The sequence below is a fragment of the Aythya fuligula genome, chromosome 1 (genome assembly GCF_009819795.1).
Source record: "Aythya fuligula isolate bAytFul2 chromosome 1, bAytFul2.pri, whole genome shotgun sequence".
NCBI lineage: Eukaryota > Metazoa > Chordata > Aves > Anseriformes > Anatidae > Aythya > Aythya fuligula.
This window is the reverse complement of record NC_045559.1, coordinates 206,248,838-206,269,899: the sequence shown is the minus strand read 5'-3', so window position 1 is coordinate 206,269,899 and position 21,062 is coordinate 206,248,838. Positions and strand designations below refer to the sequence as shown.

The 21,062-nt window shown below is 57.8% G+C and overlaps 3 protein-coding genes across 3 annotated transcripts; 2 read left to right on the top strand and 1 right to left on the bottom strand.

Moving 5' to 3' along the window:
• Positions 1-590: 590 nt before the first annotated feature.
• LOC116502118 (NAD(P)(+)--arginine ADP-ribosyltransferase 2-like) lies at positions 591-1,523 on the top strand. Its single transcript, XM_032207868.1, has one exon. It carries the CDS (start codon positions 591-593, stop codon positions 1,521-1,523), a length of 933 nt encoding a protein of 310 aa, XP_032063759.1.
• A 4,394-nt stretch (positions 1,524-5,917) lies between these two features.
• On the bottom strand, positions 5,918-7,278 carry LOC116502111 (erythroblast NAD(P)(+)--arginine ADP-ribosyltransferase-like). Its single transcript, XM_032207855.1, has 3 exons — positions 6,492-7,278; positions 6,080-6,125; positions 5,918-5,993 (listed from the first exon to the last, which is right to left on the bottom strand). The coding sequence occupies exons 1-3, from the start codon at positions 7,276-7,278 to the stop codon at positions 5,918-5,920; spliced, it is 909 nt and encodes a 302-aa protein (XP_032063746.1).
• Positions 7,279-16,916: 9,638 nt separating this feature from the next.
• Positions 16,917-18,285, top strand: LOC116502101 (erythroblast NAD(P)(+)--arginine ADP-ribosyltransferase-like). Its single transcript, XM_032207843.1, has 3 exons — positions 16,917-17,703; positions 18,078-18,116; positions 18,203-18,285. The coding sequence occupies exons 1-3, from the start codon at positions 16,917-16,919 to the stop codon at positions 18,283-18,285; spliced, it is 909 nt and encodes a 302-aa protein (XP_032063734.1).
• Positions 18,286-21,062: the final 2,777 nt, after the last annotated feature.

Below are 21,062 nucleotides of genomic sequence, written 5' to 3'. Positions count from 1 at the left end.
TAAAAGGCGATTTCCTGTTGGTTTCCCTGCAGCCTTTTGCAACAGCCCAGCAGCAACTGGGTGGTCATGGGGGGCTGGAACACAAACTGTCTGGGGGTTGCTATAAAAAGGCAGAGCAGCCAGCTCCACGCACCCTGCAGCAGCGCCGAGCCGTGGGTCCTGCATGCAACAGAGCAGAGGTAACATCTCACTGCAGCACCAGGGCTACTCCTGGCACAAAAGCTGCGGCCTCAGAGGATGTCGGGGCTGCACGGGGGAACCCAGGTGTCTGCGGGGTTTGATGCAAGTAGCTGGGCTGCAGTCTGGGCTGGTATCAGGGTGGGGAAGACCCAGGTGGCCGTGGCTGGGGACACACACTGCGGGTGCTTCCCTCTGGTGCCAGGGGGGCCATGGGCGGCTTTGGAGGTGACCCTGATGCATCTGCTCCGCTTCTCCCTGCAGCCTTCTCCGACCCTGCGCTCTCCCCCTAGCAGACGCCCGTGCCCTGTACTACTGCACTCAGCGGCTGAGCTCAGCTGGTTGCAGAGGACCGGGTCCTGCGCTGCCTGGGGCATCCCCGCTCGTGGCTGGACCCCCAGAGCTTCCTGCACATGGAGCACCTCGGCCTGGGCTGGGTGCTGCTGGCCAGCACCTTGGCTGGCACCTTGGCTGCCAGCAGCACCCGTGAGCAAGACCTCAACCCCATCAGGGAGGTGGCGATGGACATGGCCCAGAACTCCTTCGATGACCAGTACCAGGGCTGCATATTCAGTGTGCAGGAGGAGCTGAAAAAGGTGAACCGCACTGAATTCCAAAACCCGATCTATGCAGACACCTGGAGAAAAGCAGAGGAGAGGTGGTGGAAGCAATGGGGCAACTCCATCCAACCGCAGATGCTGCGGCGGGAGTACGCGGTGGCCGTGCTGTCGTACACTGCTGGCACAGGCCTGTACCGCCAGCTCAATGCAGCCATACGTGAGGGTGGGCGCTCCCGTGATTACTACCTCCAATCCTTCCACTTCAAGACGCTGCATTTCCTCCTGACCGAGGCCCTGCACACCCTGAGGGATGCCCAGGTCCGCAAATGCTACAACGTCTACCGTGGTGTCAAGGGCATCCGCTTTACGGCCCAGCTCAACAAGGCCGTCCGCTTCGGCCAGTTCGCCTCTGCCTCGTCCAGGAAGAGGTTTGCCCAGCACTTTGGCAATGACACCTTCTTCTTTGTGTTAACCTGCTATAGTGCCATCATCAGCAACTTCTCCTTTTACGCTGATCAGCGCGAAGTCCTCATCCCACCCTATGAGATCTTCAAGGTCACCAACGTCACCCATTACACAAACGAAACCCACATCCATCTCCGCTCTATTGGTGTGCGCAGCAACTACAACTGTGCACTGGTGAATAGTACGGGCAGCCAGCAGGGTGGGTACCATCGTGAGATGGCTGGGGACAGGGCACAGCCCTGGGCAGGCGCCGCCGTGCTCCCCGCGCTCCTCCAGCCATGGCTGCAGAGGAACGGGGGCCCCGTGCCACCGGCTCTGTGAGGGGAAGGGGAGCCTCGTGGTGAAGGCAACACCTCCGTGTGGGGAGCTCGGGGAGCCTGGGGAGCTTGGGGAGCTTGAAATAATGTGGAGCTGCTGTGTGGAGGCATGGGCGTGTGTAGAGAAGGAGGAGCAGGAGGGCCTGCTGAGGGGTTTGTTTGGGGTATAAAAGGGCCGGTCAGTGTTTGTGTGTCCTATCGTCGCATTTCTCTCATTAAAGCTTTTCTCTTTGCACACTCGCAGCCTTTCCCATGTGTACGCGTGCTGAGAGGACTACGTGCCAGCTCCTGGCGAGGTCTCTGTGTGTGCGAGTGAGCTCAGTGCCAGCTCCTGCAGCCAGATCCAAGTGTCCCTTCTCTCCCCAGCCCTGCTGGGGAGGAGGGGAGCGAGCGGCTGTGCGGTGCTGAGCTGCCTGTAGCTTCAAGCACAGCAGGCCTTCTGGTGCCCAGTGCGAGGCCCGAAGGCTTGAGGTAACGGCAGACCCAAGCGCAGCGTGCCCGAGAGAACAGCCCTGCGGGGATCAGCCCACAACACGGCGCTGCCGCCGGCGCCGGGCCTAGGGCCGGCTGCAGGACTGGTGGCGACAGTGCCCGGAGGGGCCGGGGGCAGTGGCAGTGCCAGAGGGAGGAGAGGTGGCCCTGGCTTTGTGTAGAAGTGGCACAATGGTGTCTGGGGTGACCTGGCCCCTGGCAGCCCCCTGTCCTCAGCTTCCCTAAGCTGCTGAGGAGCAGAAGGCGCAGCTCCTCCCCCAGAAGACACCCGGAGAACATCCCCTGCCATCTTGTCTGCAGGGACAGAGCGGAAAAAAGTGCAAAGCCAGGGCAGCTCAGAGCCAGTGCCCTGCTCTGCACCACAGGGCTGCCCAGCTCCATGCAGGGGGTGAGTCCTCACCCAGGGGAGCCTCCACAGCGCTGGGGACATGGCAGCGAGCAGGGGCTGTGTGCTGGTATTGCCGTGCTGGGCAGCTGAACTCCACCGCAACCACTCTCTCAGTCCCCCTTCTTAGAAGAGGAGGGAAAGAAGTAAAGGAAAGAACAACTTGCAGGTTGAGATACAGATAATTTAATTAAAAGGAAAAATGATTATTAAGGAATGATTATTATTATTACTAAAACATTTTAAGTAAAGGGAAAGAAAGGAAAGGGGAAAAGGGAGGGAAAAAAAAAAAAAAACACACAAAACACAACAAAACAAAACAAGTAAAGGCTATGTGGAAGTGCAGAGGAAAGAAATTACTCTCTACTTCCCACAAATGAGCGATGCTTGACCATGTCCTTGAAGCAGGGCCTCAACGCAATTAGACAGTGTTTGGGAGGAGGACAGACATTTTCACGAGAGCCCACCCCTCCCCTCTTCTTCCACCTTTTATTGCTGAGTGTGACACCACATGGTATGGAATGTCCCTTTTGTTGGTTTAGGTCAGCTGCGTGGTAATGTTCCTTTTTCACTTTTTGCCCACCCCCTAGGAGGGTTAGAGAGAGGCCCGATGCTGTGCCAGCACTGCTCAGCAGCAGACACAACACTGGTGTGATACAGAATTGGGGACTGCTAGCATTAGGTCAGAGGTTGGACTCGATGATCCTGAGGTCTCTTCCAACCTAGAAATTCTGTGATTCTGTGAGAATCCCAGAATCACGGAAATGGAGGGGTTGGAGGTGACCTCAGGAGATCATCGGGTCCAACCCCCTGCCAAAGCAGTTCCCTAGAGCAGGCTGCCCAGGTGGGTGTCCAGACAGGGACAGGCCTTGAATATCCCCAGAGAAGGAGACCCCACAGCCTCCCTGGGCAGCCTGTCCCAGTGCTCCGTCACCCTCACCATGAAGAAGTTCTTTCCCATATTGGTGCAGAACTGCCTGGGCTCCATTTTGTGGCCATTGCCCCTTGTCCTGTCCCCACAGACCACTGGAAAGAGGTTGGCCAAATCCCTCTGTCTCCCACCCCTCAGGTATTTATACACATTGAGGAGATCCCCTCTCAGTCCTCTCTTCTCCAGGCTGAACAGCCCCAGGTCTCTCAGCCTTTCCTCACAGGGAAGATGCTCCAGGCCCCGTATCATCTTTGTGGCCCTTCGCTGGAATCTTTCCAGGAGATCCCTGTCTTTCTTGTACCGGGGAGCCCAGAACTGGACCCAGTACTCCAGGTGAGGCCTGACCAGGGCAGGGCATCATACCATGCGGCCCTAGCATTGTTCCATACTGACATGAATCAGATGAACATATCTCACATGGGTAAGTGGTGCGAAGCCAGGTACCTCCGTCCAGGCTCGCAGCATGCACCCGAGGTTGGAGCAGTGCTGGCTGGCCGGGGAGAAAGCATCCTGGGTGTGGGATCGGGCTGCGGTGCCAAATCACCCCCAAAGCCCATCACAAAGCAATTTTGGCCACTGCAGAGCCATTGAGGGGAAGGCTGTCCCTCACCAGGAGCACCATGCTCAGAGAAGAAGCAGACACAAGCCCTCAGGAACTGGCATCTCCTTTAATTCCCCGCCAGCGAAGCGTGGCCTGACACTGTTCTAAAATGACAGCTTTTAACACCAGGAAAACCCACGAGCCCACATCACCAAGCTCCTGGCATCCCATGGCACGCTTTGGAGGGCGATGCTGGCTGGTCCAAGTGGGGAACCCACTGGGACGAGCCCCAACCAGGCGCTTCCCCTACAGAAATCGGTCCCGACCCCAAACACCTCCCCGGGCTGGCGTCACCTTCGTGCCCAAGGGATGTCCTGGGGTCCCCCACAGCCCCAGCTGCAGCCCCTGCCAGGACCTGCCTGGGGTCCCCCACCCTAAAAAACAGCTTTGGGACTGATCCGGCCACACACTGACCCCAATCACCCCAACCAGCCCTAGCCAGTGGGGCACAGATCCCTGCACGCCCCCATGGACCCATCCCAAAGGGTTGCTGCCCCAACCCCCCTGGAATTTACATCCCCATGCACATGCTGGGTCCCGGACCCCCTCCAGTCCCCCACCTCCCCAGGACACGGGGCCCCTCTGCCAGCACACCCCACATGCCTGTGTGCCCTCTGCCTGCACAGGCAGCATGGCCCCCCCCCCCCCCAAAAAAAAAAACGGGGTCCCCCAAACATCAGGTGCATCCCCTGGGCCAGCTGTGAGGAAGGGAAAGGTGCCGGGGGGGGGCACCCGTAAACACCATTGTCATTACAAACACCTGTATTTGTAATGGAGAGCCTGTATTTGGGGGATTTTGTGGCTTTCACACCCCCCAGCTGAAGGCAATCTGGGGTAGTAGGTTGAAGATAGTAGGGAAAATCCTCCGAGTGGTTTGTTCGAGGATGGGATTGTTTGAGGGCTCCTCAGAGAAAGTAATGATCCCGATCCCCCGTCCGGAATCTTCTTCTTGCATCCCCCCGGGGGTAACTGCACCTGCTGCTTCCCTAAAGAGCCTCTACACCAATGCACGGAGCATGGGAAATAAACTGGAACAGCCCGAGACCTGTGTTGGGTCTTGGTGTGATCACTGAGACGTGGTGGGACAGCTCGCAGGAGGAGGAGGAGGAGGAGGAGGTCGATGGGGAGACGTCTGTTGGGTAAGTTATCTAAACCCCCCTGCCCAGAGCTGCCCTCAGCCCGGCCCTTGCTGGACCCTGGCCGGCTGCGGAGCGGGGGGCACTCACCCTGCCCACCCCCAGGCCGGGAGGCTGCTGTGGGGGCTCTTTGCCCAGCCCCAGGGCATCGGCCCTGCTCTGATGGACACAGCCCTGCTGCGGGGCTCCTGGTGCCCCTGGCCCCCCGGCACCTGCCCGCAGCAGGTTGTGGGGCAGCAGGGATTCATTAAAGCGCATTGAGGCTGCCTGGTGTCACCTGTGGGCTGGGGGGGACACCCGCAGGGTGAGGAGGAAGGCGAGGTGCCCACGGTGCCGGCAGAGCTGGCTGAGTGCCCTGCGCTGCTCCGTGGGGCAGCCCCCGTCCGTCCCGCCTGCAGAGCCCGAATCTGGGCGCTGGGGGCTGAGGTGCCAGCCAAATCCCTGCTCCTGAGCCGCTGTGGAGGCTCCCCAGAGAGGAGGAGCCCCCAGTGCTCCCCGTGCCCCCTCGCAGGAGCCGGGGCAGCGCTCTCCGGGGTGCTCCGGGAGGGAGCTGGAGAAGACCCCCGGCTGCCGCCCATGCAAAGTGCCCCCGCTGCGGGGAGCCGCAGGAACCCTCCTCGATGCCTCCATCCTCCAGCAGTGCTTTTATTTCTCTGCAAAAGCCAGGAAAAGGCTTCCTCCAGCCTCTGCTGGTGTTCTAGGGCCACCGGAGCATCCTGGGACCAGTGGCACCGCTCCTGCTGGAGCAGAAAGCATCCGGCGGAGGAAAGCGTAATCCCACAGTTTCCATTAAATGTGTTCTCACGTTTCTGCCCCGTTTTCCTTGCGGAGGTGCAGCAGCAGCATAGCTGGGTTAGAGGCATCCCACGGCTGCCAGGGCTGCGGCTGCCAAGAGGAGACTCCAGAGGTGTGGGGGTTCCCTGGGACTGCTCCTGCCTGGGGGGGAAACAGGGAGTTAATGACTGCCGGAGGGTGCCAGCACGGTGCTGGCCGTGGGAAGGGGCTGGGGGCTCGCCTCTTAACTGCACTGAAAACACACGGCTGGGCCTTGCACCTTTCCTCTGCCAAAGAGACCAAAAACATCTGTGCACCGCCCCGCTCTGTGCCCCTCACCCCGCCCTGGCCGTGCCACAGAGGGCCCCCACCGCAAACCCCAAGGGAGAGCAGCTGGGAGCATGCAGGGATGCGTGGGGAAAACTTGGTCTGAAGGCGAGCTTCCCAGGCTCCCCAGGCTCCCCGAGCTCCCCACACGGAGGTGTTGCCTTCACCACGAGGCTCCCCTTCCCCTCACAGAGCCGGTGGCACGGGGTCCCCGTTCCTCTGCAGCCGTGGCTGGAGGAGCGCGGGGAGCACGGCGGCGCCTGCCCAGGGCTGTGCCCTGTCCCCAGCCATCTCCTGCTGGCATCCACCCTGCTGGCTGCCCTTACCTTTCAGCAGTGCACAGTTGTACTTGCTGTGCGTGGAATGGGAGTGGAGATGAATGTGGGTTCCATTTGGGTAATGGGTGACATTGGTGACCTTGAAGACCTCATAGGGTGGGATGAGGACTTCGTCCTGTTTCTGGAAGAAGGAGAAGTTCCTGATGGAGACACCGTAGCAGGTGTACACAAAGAAGAAGGTGTCCTTGCCAAAGGACTCAGCAACCTCCTTCTGGCGGGAGGTGGAGGCGAACTGGCCGAAGCGGACGGTGTGGTTGAGCTGGGCCGTAAAGCGGATGCCCTTGATGCCGCGGTAGACGTTGTAGCATTCCGTGTTCTGGGTCTTCTGCAGGGTGTGCACGGCCTCAGTCAGGAGGAAATGCAGCGTCTTGAAGGGGAAGTGTTGCAGGTAGTGCTCACGGGAGCGCCCATCCTCACGCACAAGTGTGTTGAACTGCTTGTACAGGTTTCCCCTGGCAGTGTACGCCAGCACGGCCACCGCCTGCTCCCGCTGCAGCACCTGCGGGTGGTTGGAGTTGCCCCATTGATTCTGCCAGTGCTCGGCTGCTTTTCTCCAGGTGTCTGCATAGGTCTTGTTTTGGAACTCAGTGCTGTTCACTGTTTTCAGCTTCTCCTCCATCTCGGTTCTGCAGCCCTGGTACTGGTCGTCAAAGGAGTTCTCGACCATGTCCATCACCTTCTCTGTGATGGCACGGACGTCTTGCCTGCTGCCAGTGGCTGCGGTGCCAAACAGGGTGCTGGCCAGCAGCACCCAGCCCAGGGCGAGGTGCTCCATGTGCAGAAGGACCCCGGTGCCAGGCTGCAGACCCCCAGGTGCCCCCCGGCCCGGTCCCAGTAGCCCTGGAGCTGCAGCGAGTTGTTACCTCTGCTCCGCTCGGTGCACAAGACACGTGGAGCTGTGGTGTTTTTCAACCCCTGCCCACATCCCATGGGTTACTTATATGCAGCCCTTCCTTGGGGCGTTGGGGCCACCTGTGGGCACTGTGTCAGTGGTTCTGGCACCACTTCAGACAGTGCCACCGCTGGGGTGGGGACGCTCCCTGGTCCCTTTTGTTGCCATTTATGGGAAAGGGAGAGGGATAGTGGGAAAGAGGGCAGGCCCGGGCATAAAAAAAACAGGGGAGAGAAAAAAAGGGGTGTGAGAAAAAAACTTGTGTTCTTGCAGTAAAACATGCTACAAAGAAAATGTTTTTTTATTTGCAGTAGAAAACTAACCTGGTCCTAAACATCTCCTTCATCGAGAATCTGCACCCGGATGGGGCCGTGCACGAGGGGATGCTGCTGTGAGTACGGGGGGGTCCGGGGCTGCAAGGGCACCTGCGGGCAGCAGCAGCGGGACTTGTGGCAAGGGGCAGCTCCAGCCCAGGGTGCCCCCGGCCCTGCTGGGTGTCTGGGGGCTGGGGGTACCCAGGGGTGGGTGCTGTGAGAAATAAAGCTGTGTTTCTGCAGTGTAAAAATCCTCTAACCTCGTATATTCAAAAGCGATTGTGCGGGCAGGACAGTAGCATAGCAGCCGGGATTATAGTAAGTAGATAAGGGGAAGGTCCCTCTGCCCTAAAATAAGGAGGATCCCTACGAAAAACAGGAAGAGCAGTGTGAAATCAGTAAAAACAAAAATCACGGGCCCTCTAGTCATGAGAGAAGGAAAAAAAAAAAAAAAAAAAGGAAAAGGAGAAATTAACAGTTGGTCAAATAAAATTGTACATGTATGGCATAGAAGTGCGTCGAGTAGGCTGTGAACCTGTAGTTCTCAGCCCATGAGGAAACGGGAGAAATCAGGTGTCAGGTCTTAGGGAATGCAAGGTTAGGATAAACTTCTCCTGGGCGCTCCTGCTTGCAGGATGCCCGCCATTGCAACCGCAAATCAAGTTGCTACTTCACTGAGATCCTTGCCTGAGCCTGGGTTCTTGGCTGCAGAGTTGTTCTGACATGTCCTTAGCAGTGCTGGTGTGATCCCGAGCCCAGTTAAAGCAGTGGCCCAAGCAGGCAGATGCCAGCACATTTTTCCAGATCTCAGAATAGCCGACGAGGGTGGCTCCCTCAGGGAATTTGCACGTGAGAGTCGACACGAGGCACAGCCTCTGCTCTTCGTATCTTTGCCGCTCTTTTCTGCTCCTTTGTGTTATGTGTTCAAGGAAAGGCCTGAGCCCAGCACAACAGCAGCTCCAGTCTATAAAAACTTCATTTTCCCCCAAAAAGGACAATGCCTATGTTAAATGCCTCTCTAAAGCCTGCCAAACAGGAACATTTCTTACAGCAACTCTGTGGCTCTTTGGAAAGGCAGTGAGAGAGACTCTTAAAATTAAACTTCATATTTCAAATGCTTCCATTCGTGGCTACGGTTTTTTTTCTTATTCTCTTAATGAGAGCTTTAAATTATTCTGAAGAGTAGTCTTCTGCCAGCAGAGCAAGCAGGATGTTTCTTTATATGGCACCCGGAATCTCATAAAACAGTTTCACACGAGACTGGGACAGCTGTGCCTGCACCCCACGTTATCAGTGCTCAGCTTCCCGGCCACAATTAAAAGCAGGATTTGACCTTCATCACTGTTGCTTGAATAGGAGAATTATCAGTCCTTCAGCTGTCGGGGATCCTCCATGATTATCTCCCTGAATGCGGCTCTGCGTGTGTGTTTTCAGGGAAAGGTGCTGCTCCCTGAGCTGCTCTGACACCCAGAGTGCCCCCACGTAGCGTAACTGCAGCTACGGGATGGCAGATAGCAGCCCGTGCCCCCAAAACAAGAATTGTCTTTTAACATAGATGAAATAATGCAAGTTAAAAGAGACTTGCTAATAGCACACAGCTCCTGTTTGGGGTTTGCACTTACTGCAAGGGTAAAGATGGTTAAATGCGACCATCAGGGCTGGGCTCGCAGCATCTCAGTAGCGTTCCCCTGAACAATGCTGCGCATATTTCCCTCCTACCAAAGCGCTCTGTGCTTTTTCAGCAGAAGAATGGCCGAGCACACGCTGATGTCACTGCAAAGCAGAAATAAAAACCGTCTGTACAGTCGTGTGAGCATCCTCAGTGACCTGGTACTGCGCCGACCAGACCGTCCCATCCTGGGAGCCCCATGCCAGCCCTGGCACAAGGCGTGCTCCGGGTGTTAGAGGAGGATAAACACCACGGAGGTGGAGAAAAACAGAGCACAAATCCCTGGGGAGGAGGATTTCATCCTGGTGAGACATGGGGTTAGAAATTAGAGAGCGATTGATTAAGAATGAATATGTAGGCAACACTCATTGCTTAATATGTGCTACATTTGCGATGTGCCTGTGCTGCGCTTGGGTCTCCAGATAACAGGAGCCCCTGGGACACCAAGAACCAGATCAAACCAACCTTATGGTTTGGATTGTGACCAAGGGCTCAGAGATAAGGAGGACTGCTAAAAAGAATGGCAAACTTGCAAGACCTTGAGATAACAGGAGCCCTTGGACCCCAAGAACCGGATCAAATCAACCTTATGGCTCGGACTGTGACCAAGGGCTCAGAGAGCATGCGCAAGGAGATGAGGTGAAAAGTTCAACCCTGATGAAGACATCTTACTTCATCCCCACGACCCTCAGCACCCTCCACCAGAAGGCACCATGCAAGCGCAGAGGGGAGGAGTTTATGGAAATGACTTCTTGGAACTAATTTTAGTACTAAGCGGGGACAGGTTATGCATATGTATAGGCGTACTGGGAAACCTCATGCGTATGTAACTCTCTACTGCATATAACCAAGGCAAGTTGCTGCATTAGGGTGCGCTTGACTTTGGTGGGTCTAACCTCCCAGTGCTGAATAAACATACCTACTTTATAATCTTATTGATTGTGGAGCCTCTTGAGCCACCTGCTGCCTGGGCTGGGCACCCAGTGCCGAGGGACAGCGGTGGCATTTGCTCCAGCAGAAACCCTTCCTGCACCGTGTGCCCAGCCCAGAAACAGCAACTGCCCCCAAAACGCAGCCCACCAGGGACCCCCAAAACCCCTGCATTGGGTTTCATGCCCAGAGCAGGGCTGAAGGCATGGGAAATCCCGAATTCATGGGTGCCAAGGTTGCCAGCCCTCCCCGAAACACTGGTTTGGGTCAGGGTTTGGCAGCACGGGCATGGGTGCAGGCGCCACGGTGGTGTTTAACTTCTGCATGCAGGAGGAAGGTGCCCTACAGGCCAGCTGGTCTAGCAGCAATTAGGCATTAATTAAGCCATTATGAACAGGTTAAGATGTCCGAGGGACTACTCCTGTGCCAGGGCTGGGTGTAATAAATGACTCAGTCTTCAAAATAGGACTATAATCAAAGTTTACAATTTATTAAAGGAATAATTAAATGTAAATTAAATTTTAAAATAAATTTTAAATTAAATTTTAATGTAAATTAAAGGAATAATTAAAGGTAAGCAAACAGCACTGGGTGTGCCAGGAGTCTCTGCTCCACCAAGACGCACACCCGTTACATCAAGCAGCTGATTTTTATGCTCCTAGGCTACTACATATTCATTACTACTTCTGAAAAAAACAGGGTTATTATAATTAGTTTCTGGAATCCCAACCCTCCTACTGGAGCATGCGTATCAGTCTCTGGTGGTCCCTCTGGGAGTCTCTGGGGGTCTCTTGTGCTGAAGGCTCATAGTCTTCCTCCCTCTTGTCCTTCTCCTTTGTCCAACTTGGCTGTATGTTGGAAACCTGTGCAGCGTCCCCTGCAAGCTTTGTCTTTTAGTTGTTCTTCAGCTCTCCCTGTCTCCTTAATCACCTGGACAGGTATCAGGGACTTGCATAGTGTCCCATGCAATAGTCATAATAGTTAGCAGTTATTCTGACCCCCCACCCCCCCAGATATCAGAGACTTCAAGGAAAAGCCTACAAATACATTTCCCTTCAAGCTCTCTATTGACGCAAATTGCTGGACCATTCCTTTGCAAGATACAAGAACTATATACATTAACCACTCTGTTTTTCTTAGACTTGTGCTTATACAAGGGTATGTAAGACAGAAGGTCTTCAATGCCCGCCAGGATCCCGTTGGCCCTCTTGGCCACCAGGGCACACTGCTGGCTCATGGACAACCTGTCACCCACCAGGATCCCCAGGTCCTTCTCCTCAGAGCTCCTCTCCAGCAGGTCATTCCCCAGCCTGTACCGATACCTGTGGAGATGTGAGTTGCTAGGACAAACAATCACAAAGGGGTTTTGTCGGGTAAAACTGCCGCTCCAGTTTCCAGCAGCAGTCCCCCAGACACAGAAATGAAATTTCCGAATGTCAATGCTTTCATTTATGAAAATAAATAACATAATTTTCATTTATAAAAATAAATGTCAATGTTTTCCTTTATAAAAACATTGACAAAAACTGGCCCCAAAACAGCCCTGGGGAACCCCACGAGTAACTGCCCGTCAGCCTGATGTAACCCCATTTACTAGCACCCTTGGAGCCTGACCCACCAGCCAGTTGTTCACCCAGCACATTAGGTACCTGTCTAGCTGTGAGCTGCACATTTAGTCCTGAGGGATACTTTGAGAAACCCTATCAAACGCTTTGCCGAAATACAAAAAGATTTCATCAGCTGCCATCCCTTGGTCAACTATGTGGGTAACTTTGTCATGAAAGGAAATTAAGTTTGTTAAGCAGGGCCTTCCCCTCATGAACCCTCTGCTTGCTATGACCAGTGACTGCCTTGTCCCTCAGGTGCTTTTCAATAACTCCTGGGATAATTTTCTCCATGATTTTACCAGGCACTGAAATGAGACTGACAGGTCTGTCATTACCAGGGTCTTCTCTCTCGCTCTTGCTGAAGACTGGAACCACATTTGCCATCTCCCAATAGACCGGGATCTCTCTGGATTCCCAAGACCATTGGAAAGTAATTGAGAGAGGTTTTTCCTCCCAAACAACAGATATGTGTACTGGGGCCCTGCTTCCCAAGATGTGGCTGACCTTGCTTGCTGATGGGCAGTAGAGAGTAACTGCTTTCTCTTTGCTTCCGTGTGGACTGGCTTTTATTTTTTTTTCTTTTTCTTTTGCATTTCAATTATCCCTCTCTCAACACCTTAGCCTTTTCTTTTGGGTCGTCCTTTCTGCCTCCCCTCTGTCTCTGAGGAGCAATGAGAGAGCAGTTGTGGTTTTTAGTTAGACATTGATGTGAAACCACGGCAGCCTTTTGGCATCCATTGAGAGGCTCAGGGGGTGGGATTAACAAGAAATTTGACCAGAGTGCTTCAGAGGAGCTTACAGTGATCATATTTGTCGAACATATTTGTTGATTTGCTGCCCACAATCTTGTCTGGTTTGCTCTTAATATCTTTCAGTGTGATCCTGCGTGATCCTGTGCCGTGTTCTCTCTTTTGCTATTTATCATATCCGAGGGCTTGTTAAAAGCCGTGTGCATTTGTGTTTTTTTTTTCAGTTTGCTGTTCTGTAAATCTGTGTTGGCAAGGTCTTGGTAGTGGGGGGCTGCTGAGGTGGTCTCTGTGAGAAGGTCAGTGCAGCAGGAGGCAGGAGGTGCTCCATCGACCACAGGACAAGTTCCCCTGCGGCCTGTGGAGAGGCCCCTGGTGGAGCAGGCTGTCCCCCTGCACCCATGGGTCCCACACGGAGCAGATCTCCACGCTGCAGCCCCCCCATGGGTGGAGGAGCCCCCGGTGGAGCAGGTGGATGGGGTCTGGGGGGAGCTGCCACCCACGCGTGGGGGCCCCGTGCTGGAGCAGTTTGGGACTGGGGGATGGACCCCGTGGGACGGAGCCGTGTGGGAGCAGTTCTTGAAGCCCCTGAAGGATCCGTTTGGGAAGGATGGCATCCATGGGAGGGACCCCACGGGGAGCAGGGGCACAGAGGGACCGTGAGGGGTGGCGGGGATGAAGCGCCAGGGACTGACCGCAGCCCCCATTGCCCGTTCCCCTGCACTGCTCGGGGGGGAGGATATGGAAGGGGGTGGATGGGAGGAAAGTGTTGGAGTTTGTTGTTTGTTTGTTTGTTTGTTTGTTTGTTTTCTAACTGCTCTGTCTTGTTAGTAATCAATTTTATTAATCTCCCTGTTCTGAGTCTGCTTTGTCCATGACAATAACAGTTGAGTGATCTCCCTATTCTCATCTCAGTCCTTGAGCCCTTTTCATAGTATTTTCTCCCCCTTTCCCTTTGAGGAGGAGTGGAGGAGTAGCTGTGGTGGAGCTCAGCTGCCCAGCAGGGTAAAACCACCACAAAAGCACTGGCCTTGCACCACATCTGGTATTCAGGCCCTGCATTGTGGTCACCTCTGTACCTTTGGAACTATCTCCTGGAGAACATCAACAACTTTTCTCTCTTTTTATCTCCCCTGGAAGTGAATTGGTGGAGGATATAAGGAATGGTACCTCCTCCTCCTGTCCCTGTGGGCTAATTACAGTAGCTTTTGAGTACTTTGCATGTCTGTGGGTAACCAACATAATCCTGCTAGGTGTCCAGAGCACATTTGGTTTTTTTTCCTAAGGTTAAACAATTAGTTATGAATATCACTCAGGAATCTGCCCCCAGGCAGTGTGTTGGTAGGTGGCAGGGTGTGTGGGAGGATACGGGCAGGTACCTGTCACGGCTGTCTCCTCCGATGGTTTTGAACTTCACCCCTGGACAAAGGTGAAATCCTAAACAACTGGTAGAAATTTTGGCAGACGTATGCCCTGCCCTGGCAATGCTCGAGAACTCTCTCCAGCTGGCTGCGGTGTGCTGGGGCCTGGCCTGCCCTACCGAAGGGTGGTTGGCGCTGCCCAGCACCCTGAAGGGGAAACGGAGGGCTCTGGGTCTGATGACCCGATAACAGACATGGTTGAACCACAGGGCCAGCTCTCAATGGTAGCAGTCACCCCTTTAGTCAAGATGAAACAATCGAAGAGGAAGTCAGCTCCTTTAGTAAGGGAAGAAGCTGCTCCAAAGAGGTTCTGGTAGGGAGAAGCAGAAATAGAAGCGACAGGCTAATATCTACAGCAGGGACATCACATAAAAAAAAATAAAAAAGGAGGAAGAAGAGACAGAAATCATAAACAAGTCAGAATCACCTGATTCCCTATTCCTGGGCGAGCTGTATGAAGGGATTTCAGCCATTGTCCAGGTGAGCATATTGTCGGGGGCAGCTTGGGATGCAGCGACCCTGAGATGGTGGAGTTCAAGATGGAACTTGGTGGAAGAAGTACGGCAAAAAGCAGGATTGCTACCCCGACTTTCGGAGAGCCAACTTTGACCTCTTCCAGGACCTACTTGGGGCTATCTCGTGAGCTGGGTTGCTAGAAGGCAAGGGTGCTTGTGAGAGCTGGGCTACATTTAAACAGCACTTCTTCCAAGCTCAGGATCGGTGCATCCCGAAGAGTAGGAAACTGGGGAAGGAGAGCAGGAAACCTGCATGGGTGAGCAAGGAGCTCATTGATATGATCAAAAGGAAGAGAAAGGGCTAAGAAATGTGGAAAAAGGGCCTGTCCTCTTGGGAGGAGTATAGAAGTGTTGTCAGGGCTTGCAGGGATGCGACAAGGAAGGCTAAAGCCCACCTGGAGGTGAAGCTTGCAAAAGAGATAAAGGATAATAAGTTTGTTGTTGTTGTTGTTTGTTTGATTTTTTAAATTACGTAAACAGTAAAAGAAAGACTAGAGATAATGTAGGTCCCCTGCTGAACAAGGGGGGTGTCCTGGTAACAGGGAACACTGAGAAGGTGGAGATACTGAATGCCGCCTTTGCTTCGGTCTCTGCTTCAAAGACTTCCCCCACGGGACTCCTGGACCCTGGAGGGAGGAGAAAGATGCTGGGAAGTGGAGATCTCCTCTCTGGTTGACGAGGGAGTGGTTCAGGAGCATCTGAGTGGGCCAGCAGGTCAAGGCAGGTGATCCTCCCCCTCTGCTCTGCCCTGGTCAGGCCTCACCTGGAGTACTGGGTCCAGTTCTGGGCTCCCCGGTACAAAAAAGACAGGGATCTCCTGGAAAGAGTCCAGCGGAGGGCCACAAAGATGAAACGGGGCCTGGATCATCTTCCCTGTGAGGAGAGGCTGAGAGACCTGGGGCTGTTCAGCCCGGAGAAGAGAGGACTGAGAGGGGATCTCCTCAATATGTATAAATACCTGAGGGGTGGGAGACAGAGGGATTTGGCCAACCTCTTTCAGTGGTCTGTGGGGACAGGACAAGGGGCAGTGGCCACAAAATGGAGCCCAGGCAGTTCCGCACCAACACACGAAAGAACTTCATGGTGAGGGTGACGGAGGTCTGGGACAGGCTGCCCAGGGAGGCTGTGGGGTCTCCTTCTCTGGGGATATTCAAGGCCTGTCCCTGTCTGGACGCCCACCTGGGCAGCCTGCTCTAGGGAACTGCTTTGGCAGGGGGTTGGACCCGATGATCTCCTGAGGTCACCTCCAACCCCTACAGTTCTGTGATTGTCTCCCAGCTTCTCCAACGCTGGTGTAATGGTGCCAATAGCCTGGAGTTGTAGGGCAGGAAGCCAAGCAGCTGGGATCCCTCTCTTGGGAAGGGGGCACTGACAAAGCCTTTGGAGGCAACTCCTGCTGGGTGTGAAGGGAAGGCATCCCTCCAAGTCACCCGAGCAAGCGGACCATTACTACCAACCCGCCAAGGCAAACGGTACATACTCACCACGGTAGCAGCAACTACTGGGTGGCTGGAAACACACCTGGTAAACCATGCCACTGCCCAAACACCATCTTGGGCCTGGAAAGACAAGGTCTATGGCATCATGGTACACCAGAGAGAATTGAGCCCTGCAGTGGGAGTCACCTCTGGAATAACCTTGTAGCCCCCTAGGCCAAGAGGCACGGCATGGACTGGGTGTATCACATCCCGGTCACCCACGAGCCCCTGGAGAGGTTGGAAGGTGTAAGGGATGGTTAAAAGCCTGTGCTACAGGCACTGGGTGCTGGGGCATGGAAACACTGGGGTGCAAATTTAGCAGAAGCCACTTGGCTGGTTAGTAGCAGAGGGTCTGACAGCCATCCAGGCCCTGCTCAAGGCTCCTGCACACTGTGGGAAGTCCTCGTTGTGCTGGAGGGAAGCGCCTGGGGAAGGCAGATGGGTTGCTCCTGCCTTGGGAAAAGGCAAAGCCATTTGTGAGAGCGGCTGTGGTGGCGTTTGGCTGTCCATCAGGGCGAAACCACCACAAACACCTGTGGGACTGGGACGCGCACTAACACTGAAGCAAGGGGAACTGCTAAAGGGGATTTCCTGATGGTGTCCCTGCAGACACTTGCACCAACGGGGCAGCAGCAGCTATTCTGGGCGGTCATGGGGGGCCAGCATATAAATAGCCCATGGGACGCAGGCAGGGGTTGCTATAAAAAGCCACAACAAGCAGCTCGAGTGTCCTGCGCACTGAGCAGATCAGAGGTAACAACTCGCTGCAGCTCCAGGGCTGCTGGGACCGGGCCGGGGGGCACCTGGGGGTCTGCAGCCGGGCACCGGGGTCCTTCTGTGCATGGAGCAGCTCGCCCTGGGCTGGGTGCTGCTGGCCAGCACCCTGTTTGGCACCGCAGCCACTGTCAGCAGGCGAGACCTCAACACCATCAAGGAGGTGGCGATGGACATGGTCCTCAGCTCCTTTGATGACCAGTACCAGGGCTGCAGCCGCATGATGGAGAAGGAGCTGGAGGAGCTGAACCGCACCGAGTTCGCCAACCCTGACTACGCGGAGGGCTGGAGGGGTGCAGTGACGGAGTGGAGGAATCGATGGGGCCGCGACGCCCGCCCGCAGGTGCTGCGGCAGGAGCAGGCGGTGGCCGTGCTGGCGTACACAGCCGAGAGGGGACTCTACAAGCAGTTCAACACCGCCGTGCGCGAGGGCGGGCGCTCCCGCGAGCACTACCTCCAGTCCTTCCCCTTCAAGACGCTGCATTTCCTCCTGACCAAGGCCCTGCACACCCTGAGGGAGGCCCAGGGCAACAGCTGCCACCGCGTCTACCGCGGCATCAAAGGCACCCGCTTCACAGCCCAGCTCCACCAGACCGTCCGCTTCGGCCAGTTCACCTCCGCCTCCCTCCAGAAGAAGGTTGCTGAGTCCTTTGGCCGGGACACCTTCTTCTTTTTGGATACCTGCTACAGTGTCCCCATCAAGAACTTCTCCTTCTACCCTGGTGAGGATGAAGTCCTCATCCCACCCTATGAGGTCTTCAAGGTCACCAACTTTACCCGTGACAGAGACGGAAACTTCATCCATCTCCACTCCCAGACTGCGCTCAGCACCTACAACTGCGAGTTTGTGAAGGGTACGGGCAGCCAGCAGCATGGGTGCCACCAGGAGATGGCTGGGGACAGGGCACAGCCCTGGGCAGGCGCCGCCGTGCTCCCCGCGCTCCTCCAGCCATGGCTGCAGAGGAACGGGGGCCCCGTGCCACCGGCTCTGTGAGGGGAAGGGGAGCCTCGTGGTGAAGGCAACACCTCCGTGTGGGGAGCTCGGGGAGCTCGGGGAGCTCGGGGAGGTGGGGAGCTCGCCTTCAGACCAAGTCTTCCCTGCGCATCCCTGCACGCTCCCAGCTGCTCTCCCTTGGGATTTGCAGTGGGGGCCCTCTGTGGCACGGCCAGGGCGGGGTGAGGGGCACAGAGCGGGGCGGTGCACAGATGTTTTTGGTCTCTTTGGCAGAGAAAAGGTGCAAGGCCCAGACGTGTGTCTTCAGCGCAGGTAAGAGGAGAGCCCCCAGCCCCTTCCCACGGCCAGCACCGTGCTGGCACCCTCCGGCAGTCATTAACTCCCTGTTTCCCCCCCAGGAAGGAGCAGTCCCAGGGAACCCCCACACCTCTGGAGTCTCCTCTTGGCAGCCGCAGCCCTGGCAGCCGTGGGATGCCTCTAACCCAGCTATGCTGCTGCTGCACCTCCGCAAGGAAAACGGGGCAGAAACGTGAGAACACATTTAATGGAAACTGTGGGATTACGCTTTCCTCCGCCGGATGCTTTCTGCTCCAGCAGGAGCGGTGCCACTGGTCCCAGGATGCTCCGGTGGCCCTAGAACACCAGCAGAGGCTGGAGGAAGCCTTTTCCTGGCTTTTGCAGAGAAATAAAAGCACTGCTGGAGGATGGAGGCATGGAGGAGGGTTCCTGTGGCTCCCCGCAGCGGGGGCACTTTGCATGGGCGGCAGCCGGGGGTCTTCTCCAGCTCCCTCCCGGAGCACCCCGGAGAGCGCTGCCCCGGCTCCTGCGAGGGGGCACGGGGAGCACTGGGGGCTCCTCCACCCTGGGGAGCCTCCACGGCGGCTCAGGAGCAGGGATTTGGCTGGCACCTCAGCCCCCAGCGCCCAGATTCGGGCTCTGCAGGCGGGACGGACGGGGGCTGCCCCACGGAGCAGCGTAGGGCACTCAGCCAGCTCTGCCGGCACCGTGGGCACCTCGCCTTCCTCCTCACCCCGCGGGTGTCCCCTGCCCCCCCAGCACACAGGTGACACCAGGCAGCCTCAATGCGCTTTAATGAATCCCTGCTGCCCCACAACCTGCTGCGGGCAGGTGCCGGGGGGCCAGGGGCACCAGGAGCCCCGCAGCGGGGCTGTGTCCATCAGAGCAGGGCCGATGCCCTGGGGCTGGGCAAAGAGCCCCCACAGCAGCCTCCCGACCTGGGGGTGGGCAGGGTGAGAGCCCCCCGCTCCGCAGCCAGCCAGGGTCCAGCAAGGGCCAGGCTGGGGGCAGCTCCGGGCAGGGGGGTTTTCCACCCACGCCAGGCCCACGGAGCGTCCCGTCCCGTGCGGTGGGGGCAGCCCTTGTCCCACGCCGTGGGGCTCTCACCCGTCACGAGCTGCAGCCCGGTCTCAGCCCAGTTCCCTGCTCTCGGTGGGGGCCGGCTGCGGGGGTCCCCATCGCAGCTCCCTGGTGTCGAGGCCGACGGGGCTCAGCACCACGCAGGTGAAGTTGGTGCGCAGGTCCCGGGCGCTGAAGGAGCTGAAGAGGAGGTCGCGGCGCAGGATCACCCCCGAGCCCCGCGGCTCCTCTCTGCGGGGCGAGCAGCAAAGACCCCGTCAGCACCCCCAGCAGGGATGGAGCTGCCCCCCCCCAGCCCCGGGACCCCCTCCCCGTACTCACAGCAGCATCCCCTCGTGCACGGCCCCGTCCGGGTGCAGCTTCTCGATGAAGGAGCCGTTCCCCAGCCAGTAGAGCAGCGTGACCTCGGGGAGGCTGCTCACGGCCTCGCAGGAGATCTTCACAGCGCAGCCTGTGCATGGGGGGAGACGGGCTGGGACCGGGGGGGGTGGCAGTGATCCTGCTGTGCAGCCCCCCCAAGCCATCCCCAGAGCTCCCCGGGGGAACTGCCCCTACCTCACCCGCACCCCAAAAGCCCCCGCAGAGCCTTGCTGGGCTCCCCAAGCCCCAGCTGCAGGGGTGCAGGAGCTGCCCCCAACTCCCCCCCCAAGTGTGAGGGGCTCAGCACGGCCCCCCCCAGCCCCTGTCCCCAGGCTGTCACTTACCCATGCGGGGGGGCTCTGCCGGCATCCGCAGGGCGGTGATGCGGGGGGGCTGCAGGGCCGTGGTCGCTGGGGGAGAGGAGTGGGGTGAGGGACAGGAGCTGCCCCCAGACCCCACAGCGGGACGGAGGGCAGGGTCCCACGGGGGGGGGGGCAGGGACACGGGAGTGGGGGGCGCACAGAGGCAGGAGCCTGTCCTGGCTGCCCCCCCCCAGCCCTACAGCCCCACTTACCTGTGCTGCGGGGGGCCACAGCCCAGCAGAGCAGCGGCAGCAGCAGGAGGGGGGCACGGAGCCCGGGGGGGGCTGCGGGCAGAAACGGGGCTCAGCGCCCGGCAGCGCCGCGATGCGCCCCCAGAGCCGGGCACGGCACCGGGCGGCGTCCCCGAGCCCCCGCAGCTCCTCCCGGGCACCGGAGCGCTCCCCCGGCCCCGTTTCCCTTGGCCCCGGCTCCCCCGGCCCCGTTTTCCCCCGTCCCGGCTCCCCCCGTCCCGGTGCCCCCCCCCCGGGTCCCGCAGCGGCCGCACCGTCGGAGCGGGCGCACGGAGCCATCGTGCGGCAGCGCCCGGCGGGGGCTCTTTATGGGGCAGCGGCCGTGACTCACCGGGGGCCGCCCCCGGCCGCGCCCGCACCGGGCTGGGCAGCGCCGGGTCCCGCATCCCGGAGCCCCACGGACCCCAAATCCCCACGGACCCCAAATCCCCGCGGACCCCAAATCCCCGCGCCCCTCCTTTACCGGGACCCCGCGCTCAATGTCCCTGCGCCCCCCGTGCCCAATGTCCCCATATCCCCCTGCCCGATGTCCCCATGTCCCCCACGGTCCCGTGCCCAACGCCCCCGTGCCCGATGTCCCCCGCGTCCCCCCGTTGTCCCCAGCTGCCCCCCAACCAGCCTGGCTGTGTGAGACCCCCGCTCCCACCCCAGCCCTGAGCCCCCTGGGTGGAGCTGGGGGCTTCGGGGCGAGGAAGGGCCTGGGCTGAGGGAGGTGGGCAAAGCCCCGGGGGGTGCAGGGTCCCAGTTGGGGCCGTGCCCCCCTGCCCTTTCCCCTGTTTTACGGCCCGGGCCTGCCTCCTTCCCGCTGTCCCTCTCCCTTTCCCGTAAACGAGAGCGAAAGGCAGCGGGGAGCGTCCCCACCCCGGCGCTGGCACCGGTTTGAAGCAGGGCCAAGGCCACTGACCCCA

What these genes read in the sequence shown, in the direction of transcription:
- LOC116502118 (XM_032207868.1), top strand. Translation starts at nt 591, where the DNA reads ATGGAGCACCTCGGCCTGGGCTGGGTGCTGCTGGCCAGCACCTTGGCT.
- LOC116502111 (XM_032207855.1), bottom strand. Translation starts at nt 7,278, where the DNA reads ATGGAGCACCTCGCCCTGGGCTGGGTGCTGCTGGCCAGCACCCTGTTT. An exon ending in CAACTGTGCACTGCTGAAAG is followed by an intron (nt 6,126 to 6,491) that starts GTAAGGGCAGCC and finishes TCTCTTTGGCAG; the next exon opens with AGGAAAGGTGCAAGGCCCAG. An exon ending in GTTTTCAGTGCAGTTAAGAG is followed by an intron (nt 5,994 to 6,079) that starts GCGAGCCCCCAG and finishes CCCAGGCAGGAG; the next exon opens with CAGTCCCAGGGAACCCCCAC.
- LOC116502101 (XM_032207843.1), top strand. Translation starts at nt 16,917, where the DNA reads ATGGAGCAGCTCGCCCTGGGCTGGGTGCTGCTGGCCAGCACCCTGTTT. An exon ending in CAACTGCGAGTTTGTGAAGG is followed by an intron (nt 17,704 to 18,077) that starts GTACGGGCAGCC and finishes TCTCTTTGGCAG; the next exon opens with AGAAAAGGTGCAAGGCCCAG. An exon ending in GACGTGTGTCTTCAGCGCAG is followed by an intron (nt 18,117 to 18,202) that starts GTAAGAGGAGAG and finishes TTTCCCCCCCAG; the next exon opens with GAAGGAGCAGTCCCAGGGAA.